General features: G+C 42.8%; 1 protein-coding gene across 2 annotated transcripts in view; it reads right to left on the reverse strand.

Moving 5' to 3' along the window:
• itm2ba (integral membrane protein 2Ba) overlaps positions 1 to 11,627 on the reverse strand; it is a 28,346-nt gene extending 16,719 nt beyond the window's left edge. Inside the window, exon 1 of one of the 2 annotated variants that reach the window (XM_038720055.1) lies at positions 11,397 to 11,627. In XM_038720055.1, coding sequence (XP_038575983.1) covers positions 11,397 to 11,480 — 84 coding nt within the window. In that variant the 5' untranslated portion in view covers positions 11,481 to 11,627. The remainder of the gene's footprint in view (positions 1 to 11,396) is intronic. The other variant, XM_038720056.1, reaches the window with a different exon arrangement.
• Between the last annotated feature and the right edge of the window lie 1,184 nt (positions 11,628 to 12,811).

Consider the following 12,811-nt stretch of genomic DNA (forward strand, 5'->3'; position numbering starts at 1 on the left):
GACACCGGGACATTTTACATCATTAGATCATATTTCTTAAAAGAATGACTCAAACGATAAATCAATTATCAAAATATCTGGCGATTAATTTATACCGATTAATCGTTGCAGCTCTCAGCACATCAGCTCCATCTGTGGCGACTTCTTAGAAAAGAACCGCTTCTGTGTTTCTGTCACTCGTCTGTGAGAAGGAGGTTAAGTTAGCCGCACCTGAATTGGAGTGCCAACGTATACAAGCCTTTACGGTAAGTGAAGCGGCCCAGAGCGAGCTGACAGGCAGGTTAGAGACTTTATCCTGTCAGTTTGTCTCTTTAGTGTGAAGAGAGGCTGTGAAGACCAGAACCACATAAAACAGGATATAAAACGCGAGGAGGAACACATGGGACAACGTCCGGTTTCAAAATAAGGCGTCGTACAGGAGGAAATAAGATTAATGGATTATATTCACAGAAAGTATTAAACATTACATGTGTCCATTAGAAGTAATGTACACATGTCATTTACTTCACTGACCCTGTGGGCCCCGGGCCCCCACCATAGTCTCTCCACATCCTGTGGGAAACACTGAGGGAAAAGCTCATTTTGACTGTTTAATTATGCAGCGGTAAAAATAATGGGTAAAATGTGAATGTACTTGTTCGGTATTCAAGTTTTTCATTAAATTCGGTTTCGGCCGAGAGTTTTCATTTCGGTGCGTCCCTAGAAAGAAGCTTCATGTTTCAGTCAGTTTAATGTTTGCAGCTTTTCTATATAAACAAGCTCGTCTCCATCGACCACACATGCCAAGAAATTAAATACGTCTTGGTTTTGGTCAATCCACAAAGTGACGTCCATCACAACTCCCAAAAGACGATAATGAGAAGAATCGTTTCAAATTCAACCTCAGCCGACGACTGCTGGGAGGAATTCAGTCTTTGTTTTTAACTTCCCGCCTCCGACGCCTTAAAGAAAACCAAAACAGTCACCTGGATCAATCGCCGCAGCTCTGGACCAGAACAGAAAACCAGCAGGTTATCCAGGATTAAGTGACGTTGATGAAATCATTGGGTGAAAACTCGCCACACGCCACACCTGTGGAGTTGATCGTTTCTGACATTGTGTGGCTTAGAGCGGTGTTTGGTTTCCCACAATGCCGACACAAACGCTTCCCCTTTTTGTCTGTGTGTCATCAAACAAGCGGCACAAAACAAAAACCATCTCCAGAGCTGTCAGGAATCTGCCAAGCTCTAAATATCTGCCTCTATCAGGTTCATTATGAGCAACCAGGCGTCTGCAGGGAAACTGGGTCTTTATATTCAGCTCTGCAACAATAAAATACTGTTACTTTGCAAAAAGGGGATTTATATTCTGTTGTTTTCGCTGCTCGGTGGCCCGTATCTCCTGACATAAGCAGACAGTCGACCTCCAGCTTAACTTTCAGATCGCAGTTTTCTGTTTGGTCAGTGAAACAAAGAATCTCAGCCCGTCCTCGAATGTGCGGCCTGAGTCAGCGCTTCACGGTCAGACACACAAACGCCTCGGGTAAGAAACACAGCAGGGCGGCGCACAGAAAAAAAACTGACAGTCAGCCCTTTCTGTCGCTCACTCCACTTATAGAAACTCCCCCACATGTTGCGTTCATGCCGTCTGGCCGGTTCGAGGAGGAACGCTAAGAAAAGAGGAACCAAAGAACAGCTGTTTGAGACCGCAGGAGATCAAAAGATGAGAAAGACAAGAGGACGTCTGTGTGAAAGCTTCTCAGAGGCTGAGAGCGCGGCGAGCGCGGCGGCGTGGACGGAGTTTGTTTGACAGGCCGGCAGAGACAGTGTTAAGGAACATTTCCTGAGGCTTTCTCCGTCAGCCTGAAAGCCTGAAGGACGTTCTTTTCCAATCACTCGCAAGCCTTTTGACTTAAGGGAAGACAAAAAAAAAGAAACAAGGAAGTGAAGGAAAAACAACATAGAAAGCAAAAGAGGATGTTCTAAAGAGAGAACATCTTCAGTTTGGTCTGGAGACTTTTGGCCCTGAACCGGGCCCCGTCAGGCAGGTGGTGCTCCTCCAACAGCAAACACAAGGAACTGTAGTTAATAACACGGTGTGTGAATATCAACAGGAAGTGTTTCTGTGGCAATCAAAACATCATTGTGCACACACTGGAAATTATATCACAACGTTTGACCACTTCTTTTTTTCTTCTCCTAACTGTTGATTTGCAACCGTTCGAGGAACCAAATCATTACAGAGCAACCTACTGAATACTGACGGTTTCTGTCAGACGTTTTTCCCCACCAAGTACCACGATGCTGCTGCATGAACAAACTCAAAACTGATTCAGCTAAAGAAATGTTTTTATTACTCATTAATAAAACAATTTATCAAACAAATCTAATTAATAATTAAAAATGTTATTCAATCGTCCTGAAAGAGACACAGCTCATTAGAATAATGAGAACAGTGGCACTGCTGTGTTATGATATTAAAACAACATTAATTAAGGACTTTTCCTTAATTAAACTTTCATCAGTGATGCTCAGTAAGACATCAGTCTGAGAGCAAAGACGGAAACTATTTCCAGACTAACACACAGAGTCTGAAATGTTAGTTTAAGCAGTTTTCTCGCGCACGTGTGACCGTAAAAATAAACAAATAGGAAACGGCTGGCGACAAAACGTAAAGAGGATTAGCGGAGCGTGTGCACGGAGCAGAGCAGTGGCAGGTGAACTACCCGAGTCCACGACAACGCTGAATTTCCACCGCGGTGTTCAGTCGGGAGATGCAGTTAGAAAACTTAAATCTGGTAACACATTAGAAAAACGGGACACTGTGAATATTTTCCAAGCACAGACCAGGTAAAGTCCGGCTTCACACACCTGCTTTAGCAGACGTATAAATAATATATAAAACTATTAAGGATAATTAATGCAGCGTAACTAATAATGGTGACGGGCTTTTAGGGAGGAGCGCACCAGAGTGGTATCGATAAAGACTCGGATCGTTAAGCAGTCTCAATATCAATAAAAAAGAACAATCCCCGTAGAAAGTGTCCATCTCTGACTCAAACTGGACGCCCTCTATCAGATTTCATCACCTGACTGTCAGATCAGTGGGCTCCTCCTGCATTTACTTTCCTGAGAAGTCAGCATGAGTCAAACAGTAGTATTGCAATGACAACATTTAAATAGTCGTGACCCGGCGCGTTAGATATGGGGAAGGTTTGTGGTTTGTCTTCCCCCTACGTTCACTTTCAGACTCCAGAAGCCACCGGTTGCTCGTGTGAATTTGTCACATTTTCTCACACGTCTAAACGAGCGTAGAACAAAAAGCGAGCGAGATCTCAAAGCTGAGATCCGTCTGCTGAAGTTTCACCAACAAGACCCGACAGGCCTTCAGATCAACATTTCATAACTTCAAACACCAACACACACACACACACACGCCCTCACACAACATCTACACTCAGAAACACACACACACACCACATCTACACTCAGAAACACACACACAACACCAACATCTACACTCAGAAACACACACACACACAGCATGTACACTCAGAAACACACACACACACACACACACGCCCTCACACAACATCTACACTCAGAAACCACACACACACACCACATCTACACTCAGAAACACCACACACACACAGCATGTACACTCAGAAACACACACAAACACACACACGCCCTCACACAACATCTACACTCAGAAACACACACACACACCACATCTACACTCAGAAACACACAACACACACCACATCTACACTCAGAAACACACACACACACCAGCATGTACACTCAGAAACACACACACACACACACACGCCCTCACACCACATCTACACTCAGAAACACACCACATCTACACTCAGAAACACACACACATCTACACTCAGAAACACACACACACACACACATCTACACTCAGAAACACACACCACATCTACACTCAGAAACACACACCACATCTACACTCAGAAACACACACACACACACACACACGCCCTCACACAACATGTACACTCAGAAACACACACACACAGCATGTACACTCAGAAACACACACACACAGCATGTACACTCAGAAACACACACACACAGCATGTACACTCAGAAACACACACACACAGCATGTACACTCAGAAACACACACACACAGCATGTACACTCAGAAAACACACACACACACGTACACTCAGAACACACACCACACACACACACACACACAGCATGTACACTCAGAAACACACCACACACACACACACAGCATGTACACTCAGAAACACACACACACACACGTACACTCAGAAACACACACACACACACACACACACACACAGCATGTACACTCAGAAACACACACACACACGTACACTCAGAAACACACACACACACACACACACACACACAGCATGTACACTCAGAAACACACACACAACACACACACAGCCGGGTCGTCAGGATCTTCTGATCAGCATTTTTAAAGGTGATGAGGAGGCTGATAAAATGACTGAAGATGTTAACTCATTGTTTGATCCCTGAAAATTGTAAATCCTCGAAATTTACATCATTTCATTGCCGACTTAAACTTTGTCTTTTCCTTCTTTGGTTATTCTGCAGCAGTGGAAGGAAATGAAACATTTCTACAGTAAACAGCTTGGAGCTGCAGAAGCTTTATTTGGACTGTATTATAAATATTATAGATAACATTAAAGAAGGAAGACAGAGCAGCTGGTCATCAGTTGATCCTACAGTGAAATAATGAACAAAACTCCTTCATGTAATTGTTCATTTTAGATCTGAAAATGTCTGTTTTGGTGACGTAAACTTTGTTTTTAACTTTTACTACTACTACAAACATGGCGGCTGTTCTAAAACTTTTGATCGGTTGTGTATAAAAATATAAAATACATAATACTGAGAAGCTGGATGTATTTTTGCTTGTGACAGTGAACAAACTGCTCCATTTTTAATCCGATGAATCGACGTGTAGCTGATCTACTGATTTGGTGGGAGGATCGCATCTTTCTGTAATCATCCTAAAAAATGTATTTCCTTGTCATTTCACATGATTTCTTCTTCTTCTTCGTCATCATTTGTTCTCACATTGACTTTAGGTTTGACTTCTTCTTCTCCTGAAATCCATGTTTCTCCTCAATAATCAATAATAAGTGTGCAGATATAGACGTGGTTCGGATCTCAGGTGAGTCCACCTGAGAGCAGCCGGTGTTTCGGCCTCTGTGTTGGACCGGTGAGTATCAGTGTCCAGGACAGAGCTTCGGTTTCAGCCGGCGGTGCCACATGAAACTCCAGCCTCCGCTCTGAGCTGCACACGGCCGAGGAACCCGACGCACGCCGAACGCCTGAGGGGAACCGAACCTGACAACCCAACTTCAGTTTACAGAAACGTCACTTTCTCCCAATCTGACCACCGTAAAAACTCTTCTGCTGCGTGCTGTAAACAAGTCTCAGGGGTGAAGCGGCGGTCGAGTCTGAGCGCTAATCTGACTCCGATTACACATAAAACCAACAACGTGGACAGTAACAGACCTGCCAGACACAACATCCTCCTGCTGCTACACAAACTACACACAGGAGGTCAAAAGAAATCTCATTCTGACTAATTAAAAAGTCAAGTGGAAGCTAAAGCTAAAGTGAAACTGCTGAAACAGTTCTCCCCTCATCTCCTCTCTCTGTGTCATCACACCTCATCGACTAAACTGTTGAGATGACCAGCGTGTGTTAAATAAGTCTGGGGAAAATCCTAAAGTTCAAACTGTTAAACTGAAAGTAAACTTGAGATAAAACGTGTGGAAAGTACAAAATCATTTTGCGAAGTGAAACTAAAATAACTGGACACACAGTAACCAGAGCTGCCAATTACTAAATGTGAGTCTAAATACCTTTTAAATGAAATACTGTGGCGCCGCAGAGACGTCCTGGCCTACTCAGCCTACTCTACAGACTGAAGACCACACATTACAAATGTTAGGGATAATCTTTGTGTTACGTGTTTCTAAGAAGAAGAAGAAGAGAGAACATCGGTCGATATATCGGATTTTAAATATCTTAATTGGTATTAACGATCCCATATCGGCTGGGCTTTAGTCTGGATCCTGTCTGTGTGGTTACAAAGGGGGGCTGTAGTTCTGCAGGTCTGTGTGGGTGGAGGTGGTCTAGCTGCCCGGTTGGTTAATCTTCCCTCTCGTTGAGTTTTAGCGGTCGGCGCCCCGCAGGAGGCGGATAAAGCTCTCCGTCTGAGTCCCTATCCAGCTGATTAAACCTTAATCCTTTTCAAGCTGCCCGCCTGCCTCAGAAGACAATCGGAGAGCCAGCAAGACGCCGAGGAGCAGATTCGAGGCTGTAATCCGGTAACGCAGGTCTGCGGGCAGGTACACGTGGTATCCGAGGACGGCCGCTCCTCCTCCAGTCAGAGAGGAAAAAAAAAACCACACCTTTACTCGTCATCTAAAAACAACGCGTGCACACAGACGTGCAGGCAGCACGACGCCTGACAGACACATTTGCATACAGAAAGTTCCCGCCAGCCAGACGTCTAATTCATTTACATTTATTTCCATCTTTGAATGAATCACACTCTCCTGAACGCTAAAAGAGAGAGATTTAAACTGACAGTTGAGCGTTAGGTGATGAGCCGCCTGTGCACTGTGTGCAGCAGCTGGATTACACACTGTTGCTTTCAAAAACAGGAAACACATTTCAGCAGGTGAAGCGGACCGGCAGCTCAAAGTGGACTCTTCTGGGCCTGAAGTCTGTGTGGGATCTGAATCAGTGACCCGGATGAAGCTGAAGATGAACTGTGGAACAAAAGTCACCTGCCGACAAACGTCCAAGTCTGTGTCGGACAATAAAGACGAGGCGAAAGCCAACGATTTCCTAAATCAGCCACGTTTACATCAGGAAAGTTTCTGCCAACTTCTAACCAGCGATTATTTTCACAGTCGCTTAAATTCATCTACAGATAATTCTCTCCCATCATGTACCTCAACACGCTCTCCTCTAACAAAAACATCTGAACATTACAAAGAACAACTAACAGCTGTCCAAGCAACCCAGCACTGTGCCGGTTCATTTCCAACCTGCTGCTGTCACATCCCGACAAATCCAAACGGTAATTTCAGATGGCCAGCGGACATCTGAGAAGGACATGAAGTCCACCAGCTGACACAACTCTGTGAGAAGAAGTCGTCGTCGTGTATATATAAATATAAATATATATAAAAATCCAGGTTTCAGTCTGGCACGTCTACACCAGCAGCACAGGAACACGGGACGTCTTAATAAAGCTTCCTTCCTCCATCACACGCTCTCCACTATATCTGGCTCCTATAAAACTACATTTATAGTTCAGAGTGTCTCAACAGACACTCGACACGTTTCTTTTTTATTTGGAGTTCTGGATTAAGTTCTTAGGATTAAAAACGTGCGATGGGAAATTATCTTATTTTTCACATTTAAAAAGACAAATGATTAACTGAAAACAGAGAAAAGACAGACCAGGCTCTGGTCTTGTTTTGATAAAATAAAATAATAAAGATCATGTTCAAATATTGTAAAGGAGTTTGTCCTTCCTGAGTTGGAGCTCCTTAATACTTAATATCTGACTGTGTGGATCATAAACTCAAACGTGTCAGTGTTTACTGTTGTTTTACACAAACAGCTGCTCAACAACTTACAAGTCAGAGTAGTTTTCAGGACTTAAATAGTTCGTTTTTATATCTAGGATAAATAAGAGCTGCAACAGATCAATCTGCCCAACGTCTCGATCAGGGAATTCATCATTTAGACATTTTTTGGGCTTTTCTTTGCTTTAAAAGTGACAAACGATAAAGGAAATTAGAAAAATAACTAAACTACATTATTCTCCTCTTTGTTTTGTGTAAGCTCACACTGCACAGTATACTTTCAGTTTGCTGTTCTTATCTACACTGTACATCTGTTCTTCACACACTTCCGTCTCTGAGCGCTGCGGTCGATTGAGTGTATCTCTTTAAACTCAGGAAAAAAAAAAACAATCCTATCTAATAAAACCCCCAAGAGTCTGGCGGAGTGATTAACACTTTCTGACACTCGATGCTACAAACAAACCCAGTAAGAAGCCGCAGCTGCAGTTCGTGTGAGAAAACTTTTGGCGAGCGACGCCCACGCCTCGCTGTCAGGTCCCAACGCAGTGGGATCTAGTGATCTGTGCTGCGCGGAGCTGACAGCGGAGCGTGACGGGTTAATGTGCAGCAGGATAAGCTCAGGTGTTCGTCCCCGCTGACCTTCAGCTGAGCTGTCAGCAGCTTATTTCCAGCGTTTTCTCTATAAGACTTCTGCACAGACAACAACAGCCTGATGACACAGTACTGCTGAGACGGTTCACTCATTAATACACGTGCTGGGATGATAATGAGTCGATGCCATATGCAACAATCAATCCGTTTTAAATCACCTTATGGGTTAAAAGGTGCCAACATCTGCAGCTCGAAGAAAAGCAGTGAACTCTCACACAGAGACGAGCTCTGTGTGAGAGTTCACTGCTTTCCTTCTTTGTAAATAACATCTGAAGACGTCGCTCTGCTGAGAATATTTCTGAGCTTCTACTCTAAATAGCAGATCAACAAACTCAGGAGCACGTTGACCAGTAACAGTAAAATAAAGCTGCTCCCCTCACAAGAAAACAAAACTAAGACTGTGAGACTTTTCAATGCGTTCAGTAAATAAGATCAGACGCTGATTCCTGCTGCGTAATAACTCTACTAACTGCTTTTTAAGGCCAGAGGTGTTTTATTGGCAGGTTTTAGGAACTTGACGACTGACTAAACATGCAGCAAACTGTGTTGTTGTTCACCAAAGGGCCAAAGTTCAGTGGTGGAAAGTAACCAGAAACTGCAAAAACTGCCTTCTGCTACTTGATAAGCTGTCAATAAAGTAATATATCTATAAATAAATTCAGCTCCGCCTTCAGCAGCTGCAACATTTCACTGATTAACACATGAATGCATCAATAATCATAATCTGACTTCTGTAACTGTAACTTGTAGCAGAGTATTTCTGCGCTGTGGTATTACCACTTTTTTTCTCAAGTAAAAGGATGTGAACTGCAACCTTCTGTTCGACAGGAAGACGCCTGCATCCCGGGTTTGGCTCCGACACGGCTTCCTCGGGGGGAAAGCTAAACTGAGGGCGGCCACATGCTCGGCCTGAACGTTCAGCTGGTTCTACTTTCTGTTGCTGTGAACGTCTCGTCGGCAGAGCTGATCGGTTCAACTCCGTTTAATTTAAGAGATCGACACAAACGGCCGGCAGAGGACTCAGAGATGCTGCGCGATGTGTCGACAGAAAGGGGAACTAATTCAGTAACAGTGTTTGCTGGTTTCATACCAAACTATCAGCTTCTCCTTTGCTCTGCGAGTTCTACTTTTTTAACAAAAGAGAGAATTGTGACAGAACGAGAGAGAAACTAAGAGGGGGTTAGTTAAGTTCTTCTTCTTAACAGAAAATAAACCTTTATCCAGGTCAGGAACAAATAAAAGCCAGAGCTGAAACATTAAATCTCTTAAACACAACGTTAATTAACTCTATTCTTTTGTTCTACAGTCATTTTAAAGAGTTATAAATCAAACGTTTGCTGGTTTCCTGCTGATTGCCGTGAGAAAACGAGAAACATGACTTGGTTAAACTTTAGTGGTAAAGTAGACGTTAGAGCCTTTTAGTACAGGGAAGGACTGAACGTGCGGACATTTTGCCCTTTTTATCATTTATTTGTGGGTTTTTATTTGTTGTGGGTCACATAAGGTCTGATTGTTTAAAGACATTTAAAATAAAATGAAATGTTTGTGCTGTGTTTTCTCTCTCTCTTCAAATAAAAGTGTTCTTTACGTAGCTAACAGCCTGCGTTGTGATATGTAGTCCCATTTAGAGTGATGCTTATCCAGATTTGGTCATCTTGAAGAGTTTGTATTCTGATCAGGGCGATCCAAACAAATGTTGCTTTGAAAAAACATAATACTGAAAGAAGCACCTGCCAACATATTAATACAATTTTTATTCAGTTAAGAATAGTTGGGGATTAATATATATATTAATACTCTTTATAATCCATATTTCTACTGCTGAGTACCACTGACGGTTTTTCCCCCCAATAAAAAAACCCCAAGTCCTCCTCCACCCCTGATCCTGGACTCTGCAGACCTAAGGGAGCCGCCCCACAGAGGGCAGAAAAACCCCTCAACGCAACATGAAGAAGAAGAATTTCCACCAACTTTCCCCAGAGGAAAAATATTAAACTGTGGTCATCGAGATAAGGGTCAGACAGAGGAGGAGGAGGTGAAAACCAACCTCTGCAGTCTGCAGCCACAGTAACAACGCAGCACATTTACACACACAGCCAGAGAGACAAGACTATAAAAACCGGTTCACCTACACTTCCTGGTTTTGCACTCCTCTTATATTTCACGTGTATCTGCAAAGCTACTGCAGGTACGACCACGTCTGCTCTCTGCTGAGAAATCAGAGCATAAGAACTGAAACGACCTCCGAAAGCCTGAAACTGAAAAACAGCAGTTTGGTTCTCGACAGGGCGGAGGCTTTGCTTTAAACACACAGATTATTCATCCTGTTAGAATTAAAGTTTCATGTTGTGACACTGAACGTAGAGATTAACAGCAGCCCTTTGACTCAAAGTTGTCACAACCTAAATATTATTTAGAAACCTTTCCTAACTTTCACTGACCCAGTTTACCAAAACATTTCAATCCTGGAAAACTACTTTCATAAGGTCTCCAGGAGGCTTCATGTCATAAAAGTGGCCACGGCTAAAGATGGACTTTGGATCTTTTTGTGAATGATGGACACATTTCAACATCCTTTAATAAAAAAAGGTGACGCAACAAAGAGATAAAAAAGATTATAAACCGGTTTTGCTTTCAGATAGAGATCACAGTGAAACTAGAGATGAGAAACAACGAATAAAAACATAAAAAGACAAAGAAAAAACTGTAAGAAAACAAATGACACATGAAAACTAAAAAAAAAAAAAAACAATGTTCGTTTCTGCCTTTTAACATATTTTTACCAAACAACAAAAAAAAACTCTGTGCTTTAAAGATAGAAACATTAGAAACATTAAAACATTTGATAATAAATGTTAAAAGACGAGCAACACAAGAAAAATGTATCCAAGAGAAAACACACGAGGAAGCAGGAAAAAACTGATTGTGTTCATGTTGCCGAAACACACTTTAAAAATCTTAATAAAAACATCGCAGCTGCCTTATTTAAGCGTGTAGAAGTTACAGAAACAGAGAGTTTGGCTAAGCAGCAGCGTTGTGTGTTAATTTAAACTGCGTCTTCCCGCAGCTCCAAGCTAACTGCACGTTAGCTCAGTTAGCCATTTTTACTCACTTTGTCCTCCTCGGGAATTAGAGTTTCGGCGTCCTTTTTCACATCTTTCTGTCCCAAAGCGGAGTTAAAAGACACTTTAACCATCCTGGAAGAAACGTTGATAACCTCCGACCAAGAAGAATTACGATCAAAAAGCTATGATGGGGAACAAAAAAGAACAAAACAGAGAATTTGCTCCGAAGTAAAAGTAGCTGCGCTCTTTCTCCGGCCAACTCCGATCTGTTGTGATGACAACGGCAAGCTGGGCAGCGGCAGGCAGCGCCACTTCCGGTCTGGATTCAAAATAAAAGACTTGAAACAAAAGAGGAAGACAGCGCCACTTCCGGTCTTGATTCAAAATAAAAGACTTGAAACAAAAGAGGAAGACAGCGCCACTTCCGGTCTGTATTCAAAATAAAAGACTTGAAACAAAAGAGGCAGACAGCGCCACTTCCGGTCTGGATTCAAAATAAAAGACTTGAAACATAAGAGGCAGACAGCGCCACTTCCGGTCTGGATTCAAAATAAAAGACTTGAAACAAAAGAGGCAGACAGCGCCACTTCCGGTCTGGATTCAAAATAAAAGACTTGAAACAAAAGAGGCAGACAGCGCCACTTCCGGTCTGGATTCAAAATAAAAGACTTGAAACAAAAGAGGCAGACAGCGACAGACACTTCCGGCCTGGATTCAAAATAAAAGACTTGAAACAAAAGAGGCAGACAGCGCCACTTCCGGCCTGGATTCAAAATAAAAGACTTGAAACAAAAGAGGCAGACAGCGCCACTTCCGGTCTGAATTAAAAATAAAAGACTTGAAACAAAAGAGGCAGACAGCGCCACTTCCGGTCTGGATTCAAAATAAAAGACTTGAAACAAAAGAGGCAGACAGCGCCACTTCCGGTCCGGATTCAAAATAAAAGACTTGAAACAAAAGAGGAAGACAGCGCCACTTCCGGTCCGGATTCAAATAAAAGACTTGAAACAAAAGAGGAAGACAGCGCCACTTCCGGTCTGGATTCAAAATAAAAGACTTGAAACAAAAGAGGCAGACAGCGCCACTTCCGGCCTGGATTCAAAATAAAAGACTTGAAACAAAAGAGGCAGACAGCACCACTTCCGGTCTGGATTCAAAATAAAAGACTTGAAACAAAAGAGGCAGACAGCGCCACTTCCGGTCTGGATTCAAAATAAAAGACTTGAAACAAAAGAGGCAGACAGCGCCACTTCCGGTCTGGATTCAAAATAAAAGACTTGAAACAAAAGAGGCAGACAGCGCCACTTCCGGCCTGGATTCAAAATAAAAGACTTGAAACAAAAGAGGCAGACAGCGCCACTTCCGGCCTGGATTCAAAATAAAAGACTTGAAACAAAAGAGGCAGACAGCGCCACTTCCGGCCTGGATTCAAAATAAAAGACTTGAAACAAAAGAGGCAGAC

The sequence above is a fragment of the Micropterus salmoides genome, unplaced genomic scaffold (assembly GCF_014851395.1).
Source record: "Micropterus salmoides isolate LMB-PRFRI ecotype aquatic unplaced genomic scaffold, ASM1485139v1 Ms_hic_scaffold_15, whole genome shotgun sequence".
Lineage (NCBI taxonomy): Eukaryota > Metazoa > Chordata > Actinopteri > Centrarchiformes > Centrarchidae > Micropterus > Micropterus salmoides.